Genomic DNA, 26,660 nt, shown 5'->3' with positions numbered 1-26,660 from the left:
ACCATGCAATCTCATGGCACTGAAGTATCTAGTCACATCTAATAGTCAAAAGTACAAACTTGGGACTTCCCTGGTGGTCCATGGGTTAAGACTTTGTCTCCCAATACATGGAGAAAGCAATGGCAACCCACTCCAGTACTCTTGCCTGGAAAATCCCACGGACGGAGGAGCCTGGTAGGCTGCAGTCCATGGGGTGGCACAGAGTCAGACACGACTGAAGCAACTTAACAGCAGCAGCAGCAGCGGCTTCCAATACAGGGGGTGCAGGTTCGATCACTGGTCAGCGAGCTAAGGTCCCACATGCTTTGTAACCGAAAAGCCAAAACATAACACAGAAGCAATACTGCAACAAATTCAATAAAGACTTTAAACATGTCCACATTTTTTAAAAAAAGTCTTAAAAAACAAAAGCCAAATAATGTTATTAAAAAAAAAAATGGCATCAACTCTTTGCTAACTTGAGCTTGCTTCAGGCTTGAAACCTCGAGCAATTCTGGGCCTCTTCCTATTTGTTTCTTATTTATAAATGTATCCAGAATTCTTCTTGAAGGAAAGCAGGGCCCAGGCCTGATCTTAAGGGCTCCTTTTAATTCTTTTTTTTTTTTAATAAATTTTTAAAATAATCATTCATTCATTCATTCATTCATTTATGGCTGTGCTGGGTCTTTATTGCTGCACATGGGCTTTCTCTAGTGGCCGCGAGCAGGGGCTACTCTTCATTGCAGTGTGCAGGCTTCTCATTGCCCTGGCTTCTCCTGTTATGGAGCACTAGCTCTAAGAGTGTGGGCTTCAGTAGTTGCAGAACACTGGCTTAGTTGGTCCATGGCATGTGGAATCTTCCCAGACCAGGGATCGAACCTGTGTCCCTGTGCTGGCAGAGGAATTCTTAACCACGAGACCACCAGGGAAGCCTTAGCTCTCCTATCTCTGATTCTACATAATAATCAGAAAATAAAGGTTTGGAAGTATCTTTGAGTGTTTACACTGAAATTTACAATTAAATAAAAACATTCTAATGTGTGTACAAGAATCATCTGTTTTATTTATTTTACAGAGTAATGGTTTAAATTGAATACACTTGGGCACAGTAAATATTTTGACATGAAAAGCATCAGAATGGGCATCAGAAAAATAGCAACTCATCTTACACACAGTAACTAGAAGATATTTTTGTCTGATTATTTAAGGGTTACAAATCCTGAGAATGTTAGACATTGAACAAACTAGGTACTACCTTATAATTAAATCTTGCTTGGAAATCATCATTTAAAAAAATGCTCTGAGGTACAAATCACCTATGTATTAAACATGAATTTTTTACATTTTACAAAGACTTTAAACAAATATATCAAATGATTTTATTTCAGTGGCTCTAAAACAGCTATCAGTCAGGTTCCAGGACACACTGTTCCACGATTTCCCGTAAGCTGGGGTTCTCCATGGCAGCCGCCACTCGCTCTTTGTCATTTATCTGCTTGTTGACTACAAAACACACACACACAAGTTAGCATAACTCTGTCAATATACAGCAGCAGATAATATTTTTATTAGTTTGTTAAAATAGAATTCAACTCCTTGAAAACTTAATGCAGATGTTGGCTAAATATTTGTAAGTTTTGAAAGGAAGACTTAAAGAGAAAAAAAATTTTCCTGTAATTTGTTTTGCTTTTCCTGAATTCCATCTCTGCTGTTTTTAAGTGGTTGCCACCTTGTTTCTCTCTGTAGGCCAGAGAGTCTTTATACAAAAAAGCTTCTCAAAAAAAAAGGGGGGGGGGGTCTTTACTCCTATTTTAATACATTAACCCAGGAAGACTCCACGCTTGCACTGCAGGGGGCGCTGTAGTTTGACCCCTGGTCGGGGAACTAAGATCCCACATGCCACAGAATATGGCCAAAAAAAAAAAAAAAAAAAAAAATCAATATAATACATTAATCCAAACTCACAAAGACAACCCCTACCCCGAGATTCCCTAACGCTTTATTCTCTGGACCTTTGATTTCAGCTTCAAACATACAGCTCTCTCTCCTGCCACCAAAGAAAAGAGGCAAGCTCTCCTCAGAGTCTGTACGTCAAGGTTGCCAGAGCTGCACATTCTTTACAGATGTGTGGCCCCTGGACTAAACCAGTCAATATCCACAGGGCTTAATTCTAGTTTACCCAGCATTCCACTGAAAAAATTACTTTCTTCTCAAGGAAAAGCTAGTAGCTGATTTTGTACTCTTGCAAATGACCCAGTAGATACTTGGCTGGTGGAAGAACCTAATATCCAAAATAAAGTACTATATAAAGCTGTTTTCTAATAATGGTTCAAAAGTCACTTACTATCTTCCTCTGTTGAGTGGGTTCCTTCAGAAATGTAGATTTCCAACTAGGAAAAAAATACATTGAAAGCAAAACATTTAGATGAGTGAGGTGGAATATACAATGAACTCCAGAGCCTAGGGATGAAAGTCCAGTCCTGTTTCTAACATCAAAGACTTGGGACACATCTTCACACTCTTTGCTAAAATGAAGGCTTAAGTTACAAGGATTTTTTTTTTTTTTTGGTCACATGGGGAAAGTCTACAGGGGGTATTCTCATTATTTTTTTATAAACACAAACCTACGATTTTACGCAGATGAGATCTCATACATGTTTTGCTCCAAAATCTCTCCCCTGTACTCTGCCTTTTCCTCCCAAATCGGTATCTAAACTTACTCCCTGCCAAACCCCAAAAGAAAGTCACTTTAATCTAGTGTACTTTCTCCCATATTTTTCTCTATACCCACGTAATTTTTCACAACACACATACCCACCAAGGCTGGAAATTTATTTTTATTGCATATTTTATAAAAATGGGTTCACAATATATAGTTTTCAGTATCATCATTTTCTCATTTACTATTATCTTGATAGATTTATTTTCAAGTACACCGCTGGTTAAGCTATCCCTCTGGGTCCCACTGCACTCACTTGCTCAAATGAGCTAACCTCCAAGAACCAGAGTTTTTGAGACAAACCCACAAAATTATTGCAAATATTGTGGTAACTAAATCATGCTATATGATAAAGATTTGTCTACTCTTCAGGGAACATTGGAGCACGTGATCTAATTCTCACATATTTATTGACTACTGAGACAAATGTTTTTCATGATGAGGAAAAATCATAACCTATTATGGCTATAAGAGACCTTAGAGACCATCTTGATCAATTTTCTTTAAAATACAAAACACCATATAAATCCCGTCAATGTCATTAACAGTAACTCTTACTGTGAACAACAAAGGAGGTGATATAAAATCAATCTATATTCATTTGTTGGTGTTGCTGTTTAGTCACTAAGTTATGTTTGACTTTTACGACGCCACAGACTGTAGAGTCACAGCCCACCAGGCCCCTCTGTCCAAGGGACTTCCCAGGCAAGAACTCTGGAGTGGGTTGCCATTTCCTTCTCCAGGAGTTCTTCCTGACCCAAGGATCAAACCCACATCTCCTGCATTGGCAGGCGGATTCTTTACCACTGAGCTACCTGGGAGACCCCATATACTCATTTACTTTGGTAATTTAGGGAAATTTGTGAAATGCCAGGCTGGATGAAGCACAAGCCGGAATCAAGATTGCTGGGAGAAATATCAATAACCTCAGATAAGCAGATGACACCAGCCTAACGGCAGAAAGTGAAGAGGAACTAAAGAGCCTCTTGATGAAGGTGAAACAGGACAGCAAAAAACCTGCCTTAAAATTCAACATTCAAAAAACTAAGATCATGGCATCCAGTCCCATCACTCCATGGCAAACAGATGAGGAAACAATGGAAACAGTCACAGATTTTATTTTCTTGGGCTCCAAAATCACTGCAGATGGTGACTGCAGCCGTGAACTTAAAAGACATCAGCTCCTTGGAAAAAAAGTTATGACAAACCTAGACAGCAAATTAAAAAGCACAGACATTACTTTACTGACAAAGGTCTGTCTAGTCAAAGCTATGGTCTTTCCAGTAGTCATGTATGGATGTGAGAGTTCGACCATAAAGAAAGCTGAGCGCCGAAGAATTGATGCTTTTGAACTGTGGTGCTGGAGAAGACTCTTGAGAGTCCGTTGGACTGAAAGGGGATCCAACCAGTCAATCCTAAAGGAAATCAGTTCTGAATATTCATTGGAAGGACTGATGCTGAAGCTGAAGCTCTGATACTTTGGTCACCTGATGCAAAGAACTGACTCATTGGAAAAGATCCTGATGCTCACAAATTCTATGATTCCATTTAAACGAAACATCCAGAATAGTTAGATCTATACAGACAAAAGTACATTAGTGGTTGCCTAGGAATAGGCTTCCCAGGTAGGTCAGATGGTAAAGAATCTGCAATGCAGGAGACCTGAGTTCAACCCCTGGGTCGGAAAGATCCCCTGGAGAAGGGAATGGCAATCCACTCCAGTATTCTTGCTTAGAGAATTCCATGGACAGAGGAGACTGGGGAGCTACAGTCCATGGGGTCACAAAGAGTCAGACATGACTGAGTGACTAACATTCCACTTCCAGGGATGGGAGAAGGTTTGGGAAAAATGGGTAGTGACTGCTAATTGATATGAGTTGATATGGGGTTTTTACTGGGATAATGAAAATGTTCTAAAGTAATGGTTGTGATGGCTGCACAATTCTGTGAATATACCAAAAACCATTAAATTCTACACTTTAAATAGTGGTTGTATGATATGTGCATCAAATCTCAACAATGCTGTTATAAAACAACAACAAAAAACACATTCCTTACCTTATGTTTAAACGGTAAACACTGTTGAAGTTTTACTCTTAAGCACAGCCCTGTGGAGGGGGAAGAAAAATGCATCAATTATTTCTCTTATTGGTTTTTGAAAAAGGATGCAGCTATGTGTAGGAATCTCCATACAAAACAGTAGCTGAAAACAGCTTAGACTCAATCCATTGTAGGCCTCCTTTGAGGCTGGTACCTTTAGCTAGCATCTTTAACATATAAGCACAACCTTAAAAATTCCTCATGATAATCCACTGAGCCAGGTATTATCAACCCCATTCTACAAATTATGAAACCAAGGTCACAATTTAACTTGCTGAAGATCAAAGAGCTAGTATAGTGACCAAGCTGGGATTAGAACCCAAACCACTGCAAAATCCAGATCCTTTCTGCTACATCAATTCGCCTTCCATCAAAGATCAACTGAGTCATTAAACTTTGGAATGCTTATAACAGGTCAGGCCATGCAAAAACTTAAAACTAAGAGCCACTTTTTAAAGCCTCTCAAATTTAGAATTCTCTATGCCTGCAAGATACAAATACAGTTGTTTGCTCCAAACAAGCTCCTCTGAAGTTCAGTTTATTGCCCCAATACCAAGTTGTATTTCAATAACTTTTTTTCTTCTAGTTGAGTCTTCTAAGAGAAATTAAGTTACCTTGGAACAGAGCCTCAGTGCCAATGTTTCACTTCTTCCCCACCACAAAATAAGGAATACAATTTTAACTAAATCTACATCCCTAGATGGGTTTCCCTGGTGGAACTAGTGGTAAAGAATGCACCTGCCAATGCAGAAGACGTAAGAGACTGGGGTTTGATCCCTAGGTCCGGAAGATCCCCTGAAGGAGGGCATGGCAACCCACTACTGTTTTCTTGCCTGGAGCATCCCATGGACAGAGGAGCCAAGAGGGCTACAGTCCATAGGGTCACAAAGAGTTGGAAACAACTGAAGTGACTTAGCATGCATACACGCAAACCCCTAGACAGAGAAGACAAATCAACTGCTCTTTTTATGAAGAGAAAGTATTTCAGTAGTGAGTTTTCTAAAAATAAGAATCAGGATGAATTTCTAGTTTCCTGGCTTTGCAGGTTTTTATTTTGAGCAATTTATTTCCTCTCTCAAATAACATATAAGGGCTTGTTATAAAGAACATTTTCTTAGTATTTGGGTTAACTAAAAATAAACAATAACAAAACACCAAATCATCTTGGGGAGGTATTAATTTGTTTTTGATTTTCTAAGTACCATCAGGTTTTCTAACAGAATCATTATAAAAATTCCAGGAAAGGAAAAAAGATTAGATGAGCTACAATGAGCCTGGGTCTTCCTTAGAGCCTACAACATAGTAATTCCATAACAGATATTAGGGAACTCTAAAGAAAATATACAATTTCCTTAAGAAGGGTCTCCCTTTAGAGTATCTATCTGCCTTAAAGTTTGTCTAGAGGGTTTACCTCACTCTGCTCCTACCTTGTGTCCCTGTTACTTGAGCATCCTCATATGTTCTAGTAACTAGAACAGGAGGGAAGGTGGCAGGGCACAACCTCTGAAAGAATGATATAGCCCAAGGACACAACATAAACTTTTGTTGCTGTTGTTGTCCAGTTGCTAAGTCATATCTGACTCTTTGGGACCCCATGGACTGTAGCATGCAGCCTTCATTTTCCTTCACTATCTCCCTTAGTTTGCTCAAATTCATGTCCATCAAGTCAGTGATGCCATCCAACCATCTCATCCTCTGTCACTCCCTTCTGCCCTCAATCTTTCCCAGCATGAGGGTCTTTTCCAATGAGTCAACTCTTTGTGTCACATGGCCAAAGTATTGGAGCTTCAGCTTCAGCATCAGCATCAGTCCTTCCAATGAATATTCAGGGTTGCTTTCCTTTAGGGTTGACTGGTTTGATCTCCTTGTTAAGGGGCCCTCAACTTCTCCAGCACCACAGATCGAAGGCATCAATTCTTCGGTGCTCAGCCTCCCTATGGTCTAGCTCTCATATCCACACCTGACTACTGGGAAAACCATAGCTTTGACTATACGGACTTTTGTTGGCCAAGTGATATCTCTGCTTTTTAATATGCTGTCTAGGTTTGTCAAGGCTTTTCTTCGAAGGGAGCAAGTGTCTTTTAATTTCACGGCTACAATCACTATCCACAATGATTTTGGAGCCCAAGAAAATAAAGTCTGTCACTATTTCCATTTTTTCCTCATCTATTTGCCATGAAGTGATGGGACTGGATGCCATGATCTTAGTTTTTTGAATGCTGAATTTTAAGGCAGGTTTTTCGCTCTCCTCTTTCACCTTCATCAAGAGGCTCTTTAGTTCCTCTTTGCTTTCTGCCATTAAGCTGGTGTCATCTGCCTACCTGAGGTTATTGATATTTCTCCCAGCAATCTTACCCTGTCTATAAAAGCTAACTACACCAGATTCAAGGCCACACTCACCCTCCACAACAGCACACATTCTTGTCTGTGGCACATGCTTCTCCCAAGGCCACTCTTGCCTTCTGAGATGGCCCACACTATTTGTGGAGTATGTTTCTCTCTAAATAAATCCATTTCCTACCTATAACTTTGTCTCTTATTGAATTCTTTCTGTGATGAGACATCAAGAACCTGCATTTCATTAGGTATTGAAACCAGGTATGTGATCTCAATTGGAAGACCATGGATTTTGGCTGGGTTCAAGTCCTGGCCACTTGGGTTCCAGTTCCAAACGGGGTTTTGGTTAGGTTAGAGTCCTGGCCATGTGGCTTCAAGTCCCAGGCAGGATTTTGGCTGGGCTGGAGTCTCAGTCAAGTCCCAATCTGAGATGAATGGTTTCAGGTAGGTATTTTACCCAAAAACAATTAACTGTTTTACAATTCACAAAGCACTTTCTTGAATATCAGAATTCTCAAGATAGGCAGTAGAGAATACTGAAACAGATACTCTGGGTTCAAAACTGGTTCCACTACACACTAGCTATGTGACACCAGGCAAGTTACTTAACCTCTCTGAATTTCAGTTTCATTATCTGTTTTCATAAGTATTATAATAGCACCACTAAGTATAAGGTTATTACATATGAGGAGTAACTATATTTTTATGCTTAAAATAGTAGTTGACACATAATTAAGTATCCAATAAATGTTAGCTATTACTATTTTATCATTTTCATTTTACAGTTAGGAACTAAGATAAGTGATTTGTTCAACATCACATAGCTAACAAGTGGAAGGAGCTAGAAGTTAAATTTAGATTCCAAATCCTATGTCCTTCATCTCCTGCCTTCTTGTGAAAGATTATCAAGTGGTTTTTCTGCCCTAACCTGAGGCAGGAGACAGATGGGCCCTAGGAGCAAAGAGTTGGAGTTTGTTCTGAAACTCTCAAGACAAAAATAGCAGGACAATGGAGGGGAGGAGGCTGGGCTCTGCCCAGTTAAGTGATAAGAAAGTGAAAGTCAAGTCACTCAGTCCTGTCCATGACTCTTTGCGACCCCATGGACTATATAGTCCATGGAATTCTCCAGGCCAGAATACTGGAGTGGGTAGCCTTTCCCTTCTCCAGGGGATGTTCCCAACCCAGGGATCAAACCCAGGTCTCCCACACTGCAGGCAATTCTTTACCAACTGAGTCACAAGGAAAGCCCAAGAATACCAAAGTGGGTAGCCTGTCCCTTCTTCAGGGTATCTTCCCGACCCAGGAATCGAACTGGGATCTCCTTCATTGCAGGCAGATTCTTTACCAACTGAGTTATCAGGGAAGCTAAGAGATAAAAGACCACATATTCCTCATTCTTAAAGGAGACTTCCCTGACTACATATGAGAGAAAGGCTCCTTGGAGGTCAGAAGAGAGGGGGCATCACCTCACAGTAAGTGATGCAACTACTCAAAGGCCTCTTTGCTAGAATCCATCCTGGTTAAAAGATGTACATGCACAAATGAGAGGACCCTGAGACATACCAAATATTGACTCAGAACCTGGCAAGCAAGACGACTGGTCAAAGGAAACCTGGAAGAAATGCCCCATAAAAGTATTCAAACTACCACTAGGGCATGACGCTGAGTCTGCCTGTGTGTCTATCCACACATACTGTATTCTTTTTTTCCTAATAAACACTTCACTTGTTTCACTACTTTCTGTCTTTGTGGGAATTCTTCTCTGCAAAGCTTTGGGCCTTGTCACTGACCACTGGTTCAGTGACTAGAATTCAGTGCTTTCACTGGCTTCAATCTCTGACCAGGAACCGAAGCCCCACTGTAAGCTGCTGCAGACTGAGGCCACCCAAGATCATACCTACTCACCCTCTTTGCATCTTCCTTGTCTTTGGAACTACATACCAGGGTAACTGAGTAGGAGACAACCTAAGTAGTCAGAGTGGAACTCTTACTCAGGTGTCTTTCTCTGTTTAGTACTGAGACAGGAAGAGGGCGAGGCACAACCTTTAAAAGAATGACTTAGCCTGAGGGCGCGACATAAACTGATTAGAACCAAACAGATACAAGATGGTGGGCAAGTTGATTTCCACCAGACCTTGAGCTTTAGTATTCACTCATTATAACCCAACAGCAAGCTATATGCCACACCCACAGGTATTCTGACAGCTCCAAGGCCAACCATAAAGGTCAAGAAGTGGGTGATGGCCCAATTCACAAAAATCCTCAACGGTTCCCCCAAAATAGCTGGACTACTCCTCCCATTCACGAGCCTATGAAATTACCCACATCTATAAAAACTGACTACCCCTATACACTTGGTGCCTCTCTTGCACTCTGGAGGTGGCCCACACTCTGTCCATGGAGTGTGTTTCCTCCCTGAATGAGCCTTCTTTCACTTTATTAATGGCTTGCTCACTCTTGAATTCTTTGCTGCATGAAGCTAAGAACCCATACTTGGTGGCTGTCCCAGGGACTCAGATGTGACCTGGGATGTGACCATCCTCTCAAGACCCACTCTTTCTTGCAACAGTATTACCTGCTCATAGGAAAAGCCTTCTAATGCATCAGACAGAAAGATGACTCTCTTCATCGAGTTTTCCAATCACGCTGATTGAACACAGTTACCATGATACATTACTAGGCAACCCTCTAAAAAGCCAAGGGTCTCAACTGAAACCCATATTTAAAGGGCCAAAAAAGTGACAAAACTCTTTTCAAGAAGTGTACAGAACTGAAATATCAACCATAAAGTAATCTTGACATCTTTACAGTTATTTTTATTTCATGTGCTCTCTCAATCTTTATCCACATACATTTGTTTTAAAATAACAGCAATCATAATAAAAATTCAACTTATCATTCAAGCTTTTTCATACACTTCTCACACAGATACTTTAATTCCTTGATTACATTCATTTTCAATAGAAATTAAGAAATTTGACTATTTTTATATCATATCCTTATTAATAGATACTATAGTTTCTTTCAAGATTTATTATTATAAATTTACCCTATGTGTTTTGTACCTGCTACTATCTTCTCCTAGGAAACTAGTTCCTTACTTCTTAGGTCAAAGAGAATGAATTTTCTTTTCTTTTCTTTTTTTGGCCACACAGCCCAGATTGTGGGATCTTAGTTCCCTGACTAGGGACAGAACCTGAAACAGGAGGGAAGCGGGCAGAGCACAACCTTTGAAAGAATGACATAGCCCAAGCATGCAATTAGTTTATTAATTAGAATCAAATGGGTCCAAGATGGCAGACAAGTCAACTTCAACTAGACCCGTGACCCTGTATACTGAAGATACACACCCAGAGGCGCCATGACAGCTCCAAGGCTGACATATAAATGACTAAAAAGTGGGCAGTGGCCTAATTCCTAGAAATTTCCACTCTTTCCCCAAAATAGTTGGAGTAATCCTCCCACTCATTAGCCTATGAAATTACCCAGCCCATAAAAACTAGTCACACCACATTCAAGGCCACATTTACCCTCTGCATTGGCCCACACTGTTGTTTGTGGAATGTTTCTACCAGAGCTGCTCTTGCTTTCTGAAATGGCCCACACTCTGTCTGTTGAGTGTGTTTCTCTCTAAATGAATCCACTTCTTACCTATCACTTTGTCTCTTAATGAATTCTTTCTGCAATGAGACATCAAGAACCTGAGCTTTACTAGGTCCTGAAACCAGGAGTGTGATCTCAGCTGGAAGACCGTGCATTCTGGCCGGGTTTGAGTCCTGGCACATGGGTTCAAGTCCCAATCTGAGGTAAACAGTTCCAAACCCTCTGCAGTGTGCCATCTTCAGTGAGAGCGCAGAGTCCTAACTTCCTGGACTGCCAGGAAACTCCTAGTATGAACTTTTTAAGGACTTACAAATGTTTACCCAGAGGCTTAAAAATATTTCGACCATATGACCCAATAATTCCACTTACAGGAATTTATCCTGAACCAATAATTAGAGATAAATAAAAATATTTATGTGTAAAGTTTTTCATTATAGTTTATTTATAATTGTGGACGCTAGAAGTAGTCCATATGGTTACAAAACTGATACATCAATGTGATTACCATGTTCCTATATAACCATATAACTAAATAATAATATTTAAGGAGAACTAAAAAACATTTCTCATCTATTTCATGCTTTCTATTACTTAACCCCTACAACTCAGTGTGTGTGTGCACGCGCGTGTGCACACGTGCACTAAGTCACTTCAGTCCTAACTCTTTGCGACCCTATGGACTGTAGTCTACCAGATTCCAGTTACCCTTATTATCACTATTTTTACAGATAAGGAGATAGGCTCAGAAGGGTTATGTAACTTGCCCAAAGCCACAAAGTGACAGAACTAACAGAGTTGGAATTTTAGCCTGGAGCACACTTTCTAATGCTAACTTTTTGAGATTTTCTTCTTTATGCATTTGTGGAATTTCAAAATTATTACCAACAAATTTGTTATAATTGTGTTTCATAATTTAAGAAACAATATAAATATTACTTTCTGAAATCTGTTACCGGTATCTGTTGATTCAGAAATTGTCCAATGGCAAAAAAAATATACATTCAACAATGCTTTTTCTAGTGTTGGAGTTTTATACCCAAAATAGCATCTGCAGATTCACAGACCTTCTAGTCCCTCAAGATGTGGCCCATATGCTGGAAACCACTAATTGAGGGATCCCAGGTACAACAAGTGAGAAGAGAAAAGACAGAACTCACAACAATAGTGGGAACAATAATAAAATATTTACCTTTCCAAGCCTTTTTATAAATTTATCTATTTTCAAATAGATAATACAGTCTCAGTGTTCAAAAATTAAAAAAAACAAAAAGGTATAAAGTCTCCCACTGACCCTATCCCCTATCTGACCAGTTCTCACCATCACTAATGCCCACCCCATCTCAGCTATTCTTTTACGTCTTCTTTATGATATGCAACCAAATGTAAATATATATTTTACCTTTTTTTTACACAAATGTAGGAATGTTATACTTGCTTTTATTTCCTAACAGTATGTCACAGAGATCTTTCCATATTAGTATATGGAGAGTTTCTTCATTTTTTTGATAACTTCATAGTATTTCATTGTTGATAAACACCATCACTGATTATTTAACTGGTTCCCCACTGATCAAGATTTGGTTTGAAATAAACTTCGTCTTTTTTTCACAAAATATACATTCAAAGATATTGACTGTATATCTCACTGCTAACTAATCCAAGTATTGGGAATGCAACCTCTCAAAAAGAAAAGCACCTGAAAAAACACCCTCCCACCAGACCTCTGCCCATGCTGCACAGAAGCCAAGAGAGCACCTAAAAGGAGAAGATGCTGAGGGCACAGTGCTCGTCTGACAAGACCCATTCCAATCTCCAGATCTGAGGAGAGAAGATGGCCCATACCCAGCCTCCATTAATTGTAGAGAAGCAGCATGGTGTAGCTAAAGAAAAAACACACTTCAAGTCAGGAGACCTAGGGTTGAGCCTCAACTTCATCATTTCCTGGCTATATGACGCTGAGCAAGGCCCTTAAACTCCCTCAGCCTCAGGTTCCTCATCTGTAAAATAAACCTAATACTGACTCATATGCTGATTGTGAGAACTACCAAAAACATTTTGTAAACCATAAAGTATGATCCATGATGCTAATTGTTACTGTGGGTCAGTATCAGCTAGAAAAATTCACTATCAATGTATAAATATCTTTATCTAAAACCTTACCAATAAGAGTCGCCAAAGAGCAATGAGGTACTGTTGGCGTGAACCTTATAATAACCAAATAGTCATCTTCATTTATCTCCTGAACCTCCACACAACTTTCCGTTACCACTTCCAGTTCTTCTAAAGTATTGGGCTTCTCTGGGTCCCGGATGGTTCGAATCAAATCTAAAGAATCATCAGAAACAAGGTCTTATGTTAAAACATGGATATTCTAAATACAATTGATTTTGCCAGTCTTAATCCAAACACTGACTTCTATTTGTTTGAGCAAATACTACAGCCACTCCCCAGATTTCTGACAGAAACTTCCTTTTGAGAAAATCATTTTCGTGGATTATTAGTACCTCATGTCCAGTTTCTTGGATCTAATTCTGCAGAAAGAATATGCAAATAGAAAAGTGTTACACAAGCTCAAGAGGAAGAAATAATTTAGTTTCAGGATATGGAAGTGCAATCTGAATTATTTTTAAAAATGTGTAACATTTTGGAGCATTTCCAAATGAACAAGTTCAGTTTGCCAGGAACTCAGCATTAAGTGAAGAAGTTAAGAGTTTAGGCCAGCCCATGAAGGGTCTTTTAAAGTCAGCTACAGGCAATAGAATATCTATTCAAGAGGCTCTGAACAAGGGCCTGTTACAGTGTAACCAGTGTTACACTGTCAGCTGGTAACTCATTCACCAGTTGGTAGACTCCCACTAAAGAGCAGAGCCAGGGATACCGGATGAAAAGCCAAGCCTAAAACAGGGACATGACCATAGTCACAGAAAGAAGACAGACATTGCAGTAATTTCAAAGGCAAACTCCGACAACTGTTTGGACATAGAAGACAAGGAAAGAGAGAAAAGGAAGATGATTCAGATTGTAAACCTAACTGCCTGGAAGAACCAACATAGAATGAGAAAAAAAAAAAAAGGAAGAGAGAAAAAAAGGAAGAAATTTAGGTGGGAACTAAGACAAGTGGATAAAATCTCACATGCAATCATTTTGAGGTGCTTAAGGGGCAAACCAATGGAACATTCTAGCAACACTGAATTGTAGCATAAGGTTTAAGAGAACCAAAGCTAGAGTGGCTGCTGAACACATGGGATTCACAAACAACAGTGAGTATAACCATAGTTTTTAACCTTTGCCAAACAAGGGAATCACTAGGAATGCTTCAAAAACAAACAAAACAAAACAAAATCTGGTGTCTGAGCCCTCCCCAGGATTCTGATTTAACTGATTCATAGGAGGACTTGGCCATTGAGACTTTAAAAAAAATCCCTCAGGTTATTCTTATGTGCAGCCAGGTTGGAGAACCACAAATGTAAAAGGAAAGAGACCCAAGGATAGATCTGTAGGAAGCACCTAATTTGGGGATCAGAAGGAAGCAAAGCAAAAAGCAGTAAAGAAGGAAAGAGGGGATGGTTATTAACATCAAATGCTGCTGAAAATTTCAGGTTAATGAGAGCTAAACCAGGTCTCTGATTTATTAGTCAGGAGGTCACCTGCAAGAAAGCACTTTCAGTGGAGGTGAAGGCAGAGGCCAGCTCGCAAAAGGGGACATGAGAAAGAACTGAAAACATAATCCCAGGACTTTGAAAGGGAAGGAGGAAAGGGCAAAAGGCAGTGGGTTTTAAAAAAGCTAGAAGAGTGACAAGGATAAGGGAAACGAGTATATTTTTACAACCCAAATAGAGGAAGGGACACTGAATTTTAAGAAGGAGGCTGGTAAAATAAACAGGAATGAATGAGATCAAAGATGTGGGAGGCTAGGTTGGCACTGCAGAGGAAAAGGCTTCCTTTTTACTCTGAGGTTGTAGAAGAAGATGAAAAAGGAGAATAAGAAATAGTGAGGTAAAAAAAGCAGGAGTTCACAAAGGACAAGCTTGATGTTCTCAGGCCTGAGATTTCCTTCTACTATTTACAGCACTCTTATAATCAGAAATCCTGCTGGGAAAAACAAATCAATCAAGCTCTACTTTCTCCCGAGCAACTCCTGAGCTTATCATTTGATTAGAAACAGAATTTGAGAATGGAGGCAGGAAAAAGGACCTTTGCAAGACTTGTGAAACGTGGGGCTCAGGGAAACAAGTTTTCTGAAAAGGAGGTAGTTCCCCCTCATCCGAGGCCTTTTTCCCTGTAAGGCTCACATACACAAGCTGTATTATATTGTTTCTATGTTAAATGACTCTGAAATTAAATCTCACCCCTTATTCAACTTCTCTCCTGTTCCAGTGATCTGGATAAATTTTTTTTTAGAAAGAAAGCAATGTTGTTCTCCTCATATTACTCCCTTGACTAAAATTCTTCTACTGGCTTTGCACTGATATTAAATTTTTCATTTATGTTTAGACCTTCAGGATCCAATTCCAACCTGCTCTGTAAAATAATTTTTGACCACATCTCCACCTTTAACCACAAACCCTATCCTGTAGCCCTGCCTGCCATTCCCTAAACAAGTTATTTTCTTACCTCTATAATCTTGCTTCTTCCCTCTGCTTAGTAAGCTGTGTATCCTTTACAGGCCCAGATCCTAATGCTTCAAGGCCCAATTCAAGTGACCCCTTCTCTTTAAAGTCCTTCCAGATCCCCTAGTCAGAGATTACTGAGTCTTTCCTCTCTGCCTGGATCTCTCATACAGGTACTTGTAGTGCACATAATTTTTTAAAATTCTATTTTTGTGTATAAAGGCCCCCTTCAAGGTAAGTGTGAGGACAAGAAATCTCCCTCTTCCAAAGTTGTAGCCCCAGTGCCCTGTTGTCCCTAGATGCTGGAGATGGAGACCCGACAGGACAGGAATCTGTCTAACTGCTTTGGGGAAATCATTCCACTCATACCGGTCACCTGACTAGGGTTAAGTCCTAACCTAGCAAGAGGTAAACCAGAGTAGTGCCAAAGTTCTTTAACATCCCTGGCTTCTTCTGCTGGCTTCTTCTACTGGTCTATAATCCTTACCTGCATTATTTGCATTCTTGTGGTTAGACTTTTACCCTGGGTTAGGGTTAGCAAGAATCTCTGAGCACTACTTAGATCCAGTCTTTGTAGTTTCGAAAACAATACTAATAAGTGCAAAAAAGCAAGTCATAAAGCAATCGTGAAGTGGTGAAAAGTGCACCAAGTTAGGAAACAGAGGAGCTTTGGTTTTTGCTGCTTCCTTATGGGCAGAGTGGCCTCCGGGTAGTTGTTTAACCTCCCTAAACCTCTGTTTCCTCATCTGTACAATGAAGATGGTTCCAGGGGTTGAATTGAGAATATTCTATGCTCAATATACACATAAAAACTATGTGTGTTATATGTACGTGTGTATTCTTTTGCACTCCACGCGTGGGTGTCTTAAAGAACTCTTAAGTTCACGGCCGGGCTCATGGGACCTCTTGCCTACTGCCTCTGGAGAAGAGACTGGCTGTGACCTTGGGCCAGGCAGTATCCTCAATGGTGGAAAGAGGAGTGTGTGTCCAGGGTTAGGGATAAGAAGGAAGGAGGCTCAAGTGAGCAATTAGGCCAGTTCTGCTTCCTAATCAAGCATCTTAAACGCCTCTGCCCAGAAGTCTTGAGATGGCCACTATAACATGGGGCACACAAGGGAAATAACCCAGACTCGGCTTGCTCGGGATTTAGCAAGAGCCTACGTCTTAAGGAAGACCCACATGCCCGCGTGACTTAAGACTCAGGACAAAAAGCTTCCTACTCTTGCCGAGGAGATATAGAAAAACACCCGAGTTTACACTCCAAACCCTCAGGTGAGGCCCTCGTTACCCCCGCCTCCACGTTCACCACCAAATGGTGCCCTGGACAAAATTAATTACCATAAACTTCTAGCGCTTTCTCTTCCATGATCCGGGGCTGCCGGGCAGCTCCCCGCTCAGAGAGACCCGAGAGCCACAGGAATCTGCTCAGCGTCCAGGAGAGCAGTCCGGACACCCGCTCCATCCTTACGTTCCGCCATCCCTGGCGACTGTCCCATCCGAGCCACCGTCTCTCAGTAGCGAGCCTCGCGAGTTATCAACTTCCTGGTCTTCATATGGGCCACTGCTACTGCTGCTAGAGAAGCCTAAATGTCCAGGGGAGCGGATAATAGGCGGGACCTGACGGATTGTCGCGGAGGACCTAGGGAAAGGAGGCGCAAGGACTACAAGCCCCAGTATGCTTTGCTCGGTTTCGGCGGGGCAAGAGGAAAAAAAATTTTCTTGGAGGCACGTGAGGCGCGTTGCGTGCTGGGACACATGGGCGTTTTCTTTGGAAGACGGCGAGCTGCATTATGGAACCTGTAGTCTCTGACGCTGGCGGGGTGGTTGATGGTGGGAGGTAACGGTCTCTTACCCGCCGCTAATTGCCTTAGCGCCTGGATAAGCTAAAGATGAATCCTGAAGAGGTAGGGGAAAGAAGATCTTGATTTCTAAAATTGGAGGAGCATCTGCACGGAGACTCCCTTCTATTTTTTTTTTTTGAGGGGCCTCTTCCAGTCGAAGTTTTCTTATTCTTACTTCCTAGTCAGGCCGGAAGTGAGTTTCCGTTGCGGTGACATGGGATGTGTTTGGAACCTAGTAAAGATGGTTAGGCGTGGCAAGAGAAGGAATCAGTTTTTGGTTTTCCCTTCTCATAGGGAAAACACAACTCATAGGGCCAGCACAATTTCCCATTACAGGGTATTTCTGCCAATCGCCTTCAAGATAACTTAGAACGAGAGAGCTTTCTCATGTGTACAATAGTGACATTGGAGATCGCCATCCTAAAAAGAAACTCTTAAGCCCTCTGGTGTTGGTGGCTGTAACGGTTGCCAGTAAAAAAGTCGGTGATGTTAATTTTAATTTTACCCATTCATCCCTCCAGTCAAATCTCAAACATTTATTGGATACTTAATTTGCCAGGCTTGGTCTATAGATGCCCAGTGTACACAGATAGGACACGGAAACTTCCCTCAAGCAGGTCTATGAACAGGTCTCTGATGGTGAGGAATTGGCACTTACGAACAAACTAAACCTTTTGTCAAAGTTGATGCCGGGTTTTGTACCATCTCTACTGAGAGGAAAAGTAAGGATTATCTTGCTAAATTATCCCACGATAACATATCCCATTTATCTTTAAAGTGTTGTCTAGCTACTTTACATTCCAGGCCTACCAGACAACCAGTGAATAGGTCCCAGGAAGCTTTTGCTCAGTTTAATAAGTCCCCCACCATCAGTTCCACTCCACTTACTCCACAGCAGTTGAGAGAATCCTGACTGCTTTGCGACCAAATTTAGGACTCTGAAGTCTCACTTCCTCTTTGAAGTCTCTTGACTTCAAGCAGAATTGATGCTTTTACTGTGCTCCCACAGCACATTATAGCACTGTCCAATTACATGCCCATCTCCCTCAAGTGCCTAGTCAACCAGAAGCTGTGTTTATTTCTGTATCTCAAATGCATAGCAGGGTGCCAGGCACACAATGGGGGTGGTGGGACTGAAGTTGAATGAGGGTTCCACTCTTGCAGCCCCATGGACTGTAGCCTGCTGGGATCCTCTGTCCATGGGATTCTCCTGGGATCCTCAGTATCTGTTTCTTGAATGAATTAGCTAAACGTTCTCAAAAGACTAGCGGAAATTTTTTGTGTTTATTTGTCCAGAGACCACAATCAAAAATATTTATTGAATCTCTATGTAACCATTGTGCTTGGTATGAATTGGTGGCATGTAGAAGTTTTCAGACTTGCTTCTTCTGCTTAAAAAGCCCAGTAGTTAAAGCGATCCAGAGTGCAAAGAGACTGCAGAACCTCGGGTTCCCTCAGTTCAGTTCAGTTGCTCAGTCCTGTCTGACTCTTTGTGACCCCATGGACTGCAGCACACCAGGCTTCCCTGTCCATCACCAACTCCCAGAGCTTGCTCAAACTCATGTCCATTGAGTTGGTGATGCCATCTAACCATCTCATCCGCTGTCCTCCCTTTCTCCTGCTTTCAGTCTTTCCCAGCATCAGGGTCTTTTTTAATGTGTCAGTTCTTCACATCAGGTGGCCAAAGTATTGGAGCTTCAGCTTCAGCATCCAACTAATAGTCCAGACTGATTTCTTTTAGGATTGACTGGTTTGCTCTCCTTACGGTCCAAGGGACTCCCAAGAGTGCTCTCCAGCACCACAGTTCAAAAGTATCAATTCTTCAGTGCTCAGCTTTCTTTATGGTCCCACTCTCACATCCATACATGACTACTGGAAAAACCTCAGCTTTGACTAGAAGGGCCTTTGTCGGCAAAGTAATGTCTCTTCTTTTTAATATGCTGTCTAGGTTGGTCATCGAAGAAGGCAATGGCACCCCACTCCAGTGCTCTTGCCTGGAAAATCCCATGGATGGAGGAGCCTGGTAGGCTGCGGTCCATGGGGTCGCTAAGACATGACTGAGCAACTTCACTTTCACTTTTCACTTTCACACATTGGAGAAGGAAATGGCAACCCACTCCAGTGTTTTTGCCTGGAGAATCCCACGTACGGGGGAGCCTGGTGGGCTGCCGTCTATAGGATCACAGAGTCGGACACGAATGAAGTGACGCAGCAGCAGTAGCAGCAGGTTGGTCATGGCTTTTCTTCCAAGGAGGAAGCTTCTTTTAGTTTCATGGCTGCGGTAGCCATCTGCAGTAGTTTTTGGAGCCCAAGAAAATAAAGTCTTTGACTGTTTCCATTGTTTCCCCATCTCTTTGCCATGAAGTGATGGGACCTGAATGCTATGATCTTAGTTTTTTGAATGCTGAGTTTTAAGCCAGCTTTTTCACTCTCCTCTTTCACTTCCATCAAGAAGCTCTTTAGTTCCTCTGCGTTTTCTGCCAAAAGGGTGGTGTTATCTGCATATCTGAGGTTATCTATATTTCTCCGGTCAATCTTGATTCCGGCCTCCTTAAGTCCTTTTTTCCTGCTCCTCTGCCCCCAGGTTAGGATCACCGCGTCGCGATCTAGGGCTCGGATTGGCTGGGCGGGAGCCGCCGGCCAGCCCCGCTCCGCCCCCAGTCTGAAGGCCTCGCCCCCGCGCCCCCTCCCCGCGCGTCCCTCGGGGCTAGTGGCTGCCATCCCCCTTAGCTCCGCTGGAACGCTGTGCTCGCGGTCCTCTCTCTCTATAAAGTTGTTGTTGCGGCTTCCGCCGCGGGTGGAGGAAGATGGCGTCGGGTGGTGGTGGCTGTAGCGCTTCGGAGAGACTCCCTCCACCCTTCCCCGGCCTGGAGCCGGAGTCCGAGGGGGCGGTCGGGGGCTCAGAGCCCGAGGCTGGGGACAGCGACACCGAGGGGGAGGATATTTTCACCGGCGCCGCGGCTGTCGTGAGTTCTCACCCTTTGGGGCAGGTGGGGGGGGGCGCCCCGTAAGGAAAGAGAGGCCAAGCGAGGGTAGGGGAGGCTGGGCAGAGTGGGCCTGGCAAGACCTTGCGTTGGTGACAGTAGTCGTGGCTTGGGTTCTAGATGAACATGAAGACGGAGAACCTTGGCTTCCCCGCTCCTGGGCGGACAGTGCGAAGTGAGGGGTGTGGTGGCTTCTCAGCAGAGATCCCGGACAGCTAAGAGCCGCTGAGGCAAGCATTTGGCCCTGCTGTGTGGTGACCCCACGCACCCACGGGGCTGTTTTGCTGGTGGTTTCCTGCCCAGGTGATTTAATAGGTCAAAATAAGGGAATGGGGTGCTGACTTTCCATTCCCTCGGCTTACTGTACCAAGGATGGATGAACGGTGTCAGCTGGAGTTGCCCAGGATAGAGACCTGTCCGCAGATCGTTTCCTTAGCTCGATTTGTTGTAGTTCTGTAGTCGCCAAGTCGTGTCTGACTCTTTGAGACCCCATGGACTGTGTCCAGCTAGGCTCCTCTGTCCATGGGATTTCCCAGGCAAGAATATTGGAGTTGCTATTTCCGTCTTCAGGGAATCTTCCCGACCCAGGGATCAAACCCTCGTCTCCTGCATTATCAGGTGGATTCTCTACCGCTGAGCCATCAGGGAAGCCCCCTTTAACTCAATGTGTGTGTTTGCGCTCCGTCCTTGACTCAGTAGTTACCGGTTATTACTAAAGCCCTTTCTAGATATTTATCTATGAGAATTAGGTTGACTTCTTTGATCTCCAGGAAAATCCTGCCAGATGTTGGATGAAAAAAAGGTCCTTCCAGGTAAATCACTACATAGAAAAAGTTCTGTCTCTTGTAAAGGGATGTGTGCTTAAGTACCTCACTGGGAGCAAATCTGTAAATGCAAGGAGGAAATGGTGTTTTTCATAGTAGTATCTGGATGTTAGGTATTGGGAAAAACTAATCTTTATGTGTGGAGTGTGGAAATCAGTTCAGTAGTCAGTTCTGGAACCAGTGGAGATGTTTGGGTCTGTTTTATAAGGAATAATGACTCATTTGGTAGTTAGTTCCAGGTTGAAAACTTCTTCAGTGCTAGGAGTGAATTTATGTGTTTTTTTATCTTGGATAATGTTTATCTTCATAGTAGCTACACAGTATGTGAATGAGTAAACAGCTTTAAATTCTTTATGCAGGCATGCATCTGAGAAATTTGAGGCATGTCTCATGTCAGAAAAAGTTTGTTTCATCACAGTACCTTCTGGGATAATTGATAAAATTTTCCATGTACTGATTTAGGAATTAAGTTCATAATCCCATCTAAAAAGTATTTTCTGATGCTAATATAACAACTCAAACTGTCTAATGAAGTCTCTGTTATTCCAAGAAATAACTTTTGCTGCTTATTTAGTTGTTTTCTATCCCATTTAAAACAAATCTTTAGTCTATTCCTTTAGTAATTCTCTCATAAACCATGAAAAATTCTCTCATATCAGCCACTGTTGGTAACTGCTGGGCTGGTAGATAAACTGAACATCTAAAAATAGATACTCTGGCCCTGAAAGTGATTGGTCACATAGGCAAATGATGATTTATTTTTCAAAAAATATTTTTATTTTTTATTTATATTTTCAAATATAATGAATTTATATTTATATAAATATAAAATATATTTTATAAAATATATAATATATATAAATATATAAATATAAAAAATAAAAATATAAAAATAAAATGATTTTCAAAAACACCTGGAAGAATGCGGTGTTATTTTTCTGAAGTTCTCTAAATAAGTTTAGGAGATTGTGATTTGATTGATCTCACCAGGTTACTTCCTAGAGTTATTGATAATTCTGTCTCCTAACACAGTGAAAATACTTTGCATAATTTTCATCTAAGGGAAGGAGGAGGGGGTCAGAGTGAACTTGTTCTTTTACCACAGAAAGTCAAATTGTTTTTTATTTAGATTTTGATCCAGGAAAATTGAGTTGCTGAGGGACCTAAAATGCCACCAATAAGTAATTTATTTTAGCAGCCTGTCCTGAAGTTAATCTTCAGGAATCCAAGACCCCAAGATTCCTCACCAGTTAGGGTGTGAATTTCTTGTTAAATAGTCATTAATATAGATTATATTATAATAAATGCTTTACTTGTGAGCCAGTGTGAGGAGATGGATTTCATTGCTTCTGTATCTTAAAGAAAATCATTGAAAAATAAAGTAATAAAGTGGGCCTGAAGGCTGATTTAAATCCAGACTTTTTTTACCTGCTGGCTTAACCTTGCACAGACTACTTATTTACTCTGTACAGTTTTCTCATGTGTAAAATGTGAATAGTCAGAGTATTTACCTCCACCATTATTGTGAGCTTTAAATTAGAATACCTGTAAAACACATAGAACAGTTGAGCATTTTGTAAACTGGAATTACTTGAAGAATAAAAAACCCACAAAATCTAATAATGGATTAGAAAAGTTAATCCTAAAAATGATTAATTTCAAACTAGTAATAAGATTGATTTGATTAAAAGCCATCAAAGTAGGCATCTTACTGATTTAAGTTAATCTTCATACTGTGTTTTGTTGCATGTTGGAGGCAAAGAAAGGAGCACTAAAGAAGTGAGAAGCTGAGGCATGTAAATTTTAAAACTCATTTATGGTATGCATGTGATTTCCTGGACATTGATGTAACAGCTGCTGCTGTTAATCATCCCATCTGCTCTCTTTTAGAGCCCAAGAGGCTTTGTTAATTCAGTAATAAAAATATGATTTGATTTATAACTGAAGGAGCTGCCCATGATATGCATTTTAGGATATACGAACCAGTTATTTGAATGGGAGGTGTGCAAGCTTAGTCGCTCAATTATCTTTGGGACCCTTCGGACTGTAGCCTGCCAGGCTCCTCTGTCCGTGGGATTTTTTGGAGAATACTGGAGTGGGTAGCTGTTTCCTCCTCCAGGGGATATTCCCAAACGAGGGATGGAACTTGAGTCTCCTGTGTCTCTTGCATTGCAGGAGGATTCTTTACCCACTGAGCCATCTGGGAGGCCCATAGACTGGAGTTAAAAGAATTATTAAAACAAATCTGAAATCATTGTCTTAATCCTGAAAACCAGCTTGGGAGAAGTCTGATTCTTAAGAATACCTAAGGCATTACCTTCTTTATGCCTCTTTACTTTGTGGTCTTTGGAATAAAATGGTCTAAAATTCTAAATATGTTATCTGAATCTTTGGACCTGAATCTAGATATGTATTGATTTAGTTAAAACTTTCTTAGTTCTAGAAAAGGGTTAATGTTTCCTTTAGTAAAAGGAGAGACTAAACTGGAGCCACTCTTTGGGTCTCCTAACTTAAAATTATTATGTTGCAAAGACTAAATGGCATACATATTTTTACATCTCATTTGACCTCACTGGTCTTATTTGCATACTTCTAAACCTGAATGATAAAATTGAAATAAGTTCTTTATCTGCCCTCCCAGAAGTTCTGATATGCCCATCTTTTTTTTTTTTTTTAAACCTCAATAAGAATGATTTTTATTTTATTTTATTTTTTTTCCCATTTATTTTTATTAGTTGGAGGCTAATTACTTTACATCATTACAGTAGTTTTTGTCATACATTGAAATGAATTAGCCATGGATTTACATGTATTCCCCATCCCGGTCCCCCCTCCCACCTCCCTCTCCACCCGATCCCTCTGGGTCTTCCCAGTGCACCAGGCCCGAGCACTTGTCTCATGCACCCAACCTGGGCTGGTGATCTGTTTCACCCTAGATAATATACATGTTTCGATGCTGTTCTCTTGAAACATCCCACCCTCACCTTCTCCCAGAGTCCACAAGTCTGTTCTATACATCTGAGTCTCTTTTTCTGTTTTGCATATAGGGTTATCGTTACCATCTTTCTAAAGTCCATATATATGTGTTAGTATACTGTAATGGTCTTTATCTTTCTGGCTTACCTCACTCTGTATAATGGGCTCCAGTTTCATCCATCTCATTAGAACTGATTCAAATGAATTCTTTTTAATGGCTGAGTAATATTCCATGGTGTATATGTACCACAGCTTCCTCATCCATTCGTCTGCTGATGGGCATCTAGGTTGCTTCCATGTCCTGGCTATGATAAACAGTGCTGCGATGAACATTGGGGTGCACGTGTCTCTTTCAGATCTGGTTTCCTTGGTGTGTATGCCCAGAAGTGGGATTGCTGGGTCATATGGCAGTTCTATTTCTAGCTTTTTAAGAAATCTCCACACTGTTTTCCATAGTGGCTGTACTAATTTGCATTCCCACCAACAGTGTAAGAGGGTTCCCTTTTCTCCACACCCTCTCCAGCATTTATTGCTTGTAGACTTTTGGATAGCAGCCATCCTGACTGGCGTATAATGGTACCTCATTGTGGTTTTGATTTGCATTTCTCTGATAATGAGTGATGTTGAGCATCTTTTCATGTGTTTTTGTGCCATCTGCATGTCTTCCTTGGAGAAATGTCTGTTGAGTTCTTTGGCCCATTTTTTGATTGGATCATTTATTTTTCTGGAGTTGAGCTGGAGGAGTTGCTTGTATATTTTTGAGATTAATCCTTTGTCTGTTGCTTCGTTTGCTATTATTTTCTCCCAATCTGAGGGCTGTCTTTTCACCTTGCTTATAGTTTCCTTTGTTGTGCAAAAGCTTTTAAGTTTCATTAGGTCCCATTTGTTTATTTTTGCTTTTATTTCTAAAATTCTGGGATGTGGGTCATAGAGGATCCTGCTGTGATTTATGTCGGAGAGTGTTTTGCCTATGTTCTCCTCTAGGAGTTTTATAGTTTCTGGTCTTACATTTAGATCTTTAATCCATTTTGAGTTTATTTTTGTGTATGGTGTTAGAAAGTGTTCTAGTTTCATTCTTTTACAGGTGGTTGACCAGTTTTCCCAGCACCACTTGTTAAAGAGGTTATCTTTTTTCCATTGTATATCCTTGCCTCCTTTGTCGAAGATAAGGTGACCATAGGTTCGTGGATTTATCTCTGGGCTTTCTATTCTGTTCCATTGATCTATATTTCTGTCTTTGTGCCAGTACCATACTGTCTTGATGACTGTGGCTTTGTAGTAGAGTCTGAAGTCAGGCAGATTGATTCCTCCAGTTCCATTCTTCTTTCTCAGGATTACTTTGGCTATTCGAGGTTTTTTGTATTTCCATACAAATTGTGAAATTATTTGTTCTAGTTCTGTGAAAAATACCGTTGGTAGTTTGATAGGGATTGCATTGAATCTATAGATTGCTTTGGGTAGTATAGCCATTTTGACAATATTGATTCTTCCAATCCATGAACACGGTATATTTCTCCATCTGTTTGTGTCCTCTTTGATTTCTTTCATCAGTGTTTTATAGTTTTCTATGTATAGGTCTTTTGTTTCTTTAGGTAGATATACTCCTAAGTATTTTATTCTTTTTGTTGCAATGGTGAATGGTATTGTTTCCTTAATTTCTCTTTCTGTTTTCTCATTGTTAGTGTATAGGAATGCAAGAGATTTCTCTGTGTTAATTTTATATCCTGCAACTTTACTGTATTCATTGATTACCTCTAATAATTTTCTGGTAGTCTTTAGGGTTTTCTATGTAGAGGATCATGTCATCTGCAAACAGAGAGAGTTTCACTTCTTCTTTTCCTATCTGGATTCCTTTTACTTCTTTTTCTGCCCTGATTGCTGTGGCCAAAACTTCCAAAACTATGTTGAATAGTAGTGGTGAGAGCGGGCACCCTTGTCTTGTTCCTGATTTCAGGGGAAATGCTTTCAATTTTTCACCATTGAGGGTGATGCTTGCTGTGGGTTTGTCATAAATAGCTTTTATTATGTTGAGGTATGTTCCTTCTATTCCTGCTTTCTGGAGAGTTTTAATCATAAATGGATGTTGAATTTTGTCAAAGGCTTTTTCTGCATCTATTGAGATAATCATATGGTTTTTATCTTTCAATTTGTTAATGTGGTGTATTACATTGATTGACTTGTGGATATTAAAGAATCCTTGCATTCCTGGGATAAAGCCCACTTGGTCATGATGTATGATTTTTTTAATATGTTGTTGGATTCTGTTTGCTAGAATTTTGTTAAGGATTTTTGCATCTATGTTCATCAGTGATATTGGCCTGTAGTTTTCTTTTTTTGTGGCATCTTTGTCTGGTTTTGGAATTAGGGTGATGGTGGCCTCATAGAATGAGTTTGGAAGTTTACCTTCTTCTGCAATTTTCTGGAAGAGTTTGAGTAAGATAGGTGTTAGCTCTTCTCTAAATTTTTGGTAGAATTCAGCTGTGAAGCCATCTGGTCCTGGGCTTTTGTTTGCTGGAAGATTTCTGATTACAGTTTCGATTTCCTTGCTTGTGATCGTTTTGTTAAGATCTTCTATTTCTTCCTGGTTCAGTTTTGGAAAGTTATACTTCTCTAAGAACTTGTCCATTTCTTCCAAGTTGTCCATTTTATTGGCATAGAGCTGCTGGTAGTAGTCTCTTATGATCCTT

At 40.8% G+C, this 26,660-nt stretch overlaps 2 protein-coding genes across 5 annotated transcripts in view; one reads left to right on the top strand and one right to left on the bottom strand.

Moving 5' to 3' along the window:
- Positions 1-1,016: 1,016 nt before the first annotated feature.
- Positions 1,017-17,035, bottom strand: CIAO2A (cytosolic iron-sulfur assembly component 2A). 2 transcript variants are annotated; one of them, XM_020882406.2, is made up of 5 exons: positions 16,687-17,033; positions 12,899-13,063; positions 4,757-4,806; positions 2,324-2,369; positions 1,017-1,482 (listed from the first exon to the last, which is right to left on the bottom strand). In XM_020882406.2, the coding sequence occupies exons 1-5, from the start codon at positions 16,808-16,810 to the stop codon at positions 1,385-1,387; spliced, it is 483 nt and encodes a 160-aa protein (XP_020738065.2). In that variant the 5' UTR covers positions 16,811-17,033; the 3' UTR covers positions 1,017-1,384. The 2 variants fall into 2 exon arrangements, with proteins under 2 accessions (XP_020738065.2, XP_070325244.1); XM_070469143.1 differs by lacking the exon at positions 4,757-4,806 and having other exon boundaries at positions 1,335-1,482; positions 16,687-17,035.
- An 88-nt stretch (positions 17,036-17,123) lies between these two features.
- Positions 17,124-26,660, top strand: part of SNX1 (sorting nexin 1) — a 43,229-nt gene continuing 33,692 nt past the window's right edge. Inside the window, exon 1 of one of the 3 annotated variants that reach the window (XM_020882405.2) lies at positions 17,124-17,252. In XM_020882405.2, coding sequence (XP_020738064.1) covers positions 17,238-17,252 — 15 coding nt within the window. In that variant the 5' untranslated portion in view covers positions 17,124-17,237. Of the gene's footprint in view, positions 17,253-19,903; positions 20,156-26,660 lie in introns of those variants that run through there. The other 2 variants (XR_011488249.1, XM_020882401.2) reach the window with 2 other exon arrangements.

This window comes from Odocoileus virginianus, chromosome 6 (assembly GCF_023699985.2).
Source record: "Odocoileus virginianus isolate 20LAN1187 ecotype Illinois chromosome 6, Ovbor_1.2, whole genome shotgun sequence".
Taxonomy (NCBI): Eukaryota; Metazoa; Chordata; class Mammalia; order Artiodactyla; family Cervidae; genus Odocoileus; species Odocoileus virginianus.
Note: the sequence above shows the minus strand (reverse complement) of the source record. Positions and strands in the feature narration are given on the sequence as shown.

Coding starts and splice junctions, on each gene's coding strand:
- CIAO2A (XM_020882406.2), bottom strand. CDS start 16,810: ATGGAGCGGGTGTCCGGACTGCTCTCCTGGACGCTGAGCAGATTCCTG. Junction 2,370..4,756: donor GTTTACCGTTTAAACATAAG/GTAAGGAATGTG, acceptor TTTTTTTCCTAG/TTGGAAATCTACATTTCTGA. Junction 1,483..2,323: donor CCACTCAACAGAGGAAGATA/GTAAGTGACTTT, acceptor TGTGTTTTGTAG/TCAACAAGCAGATAAATGAC.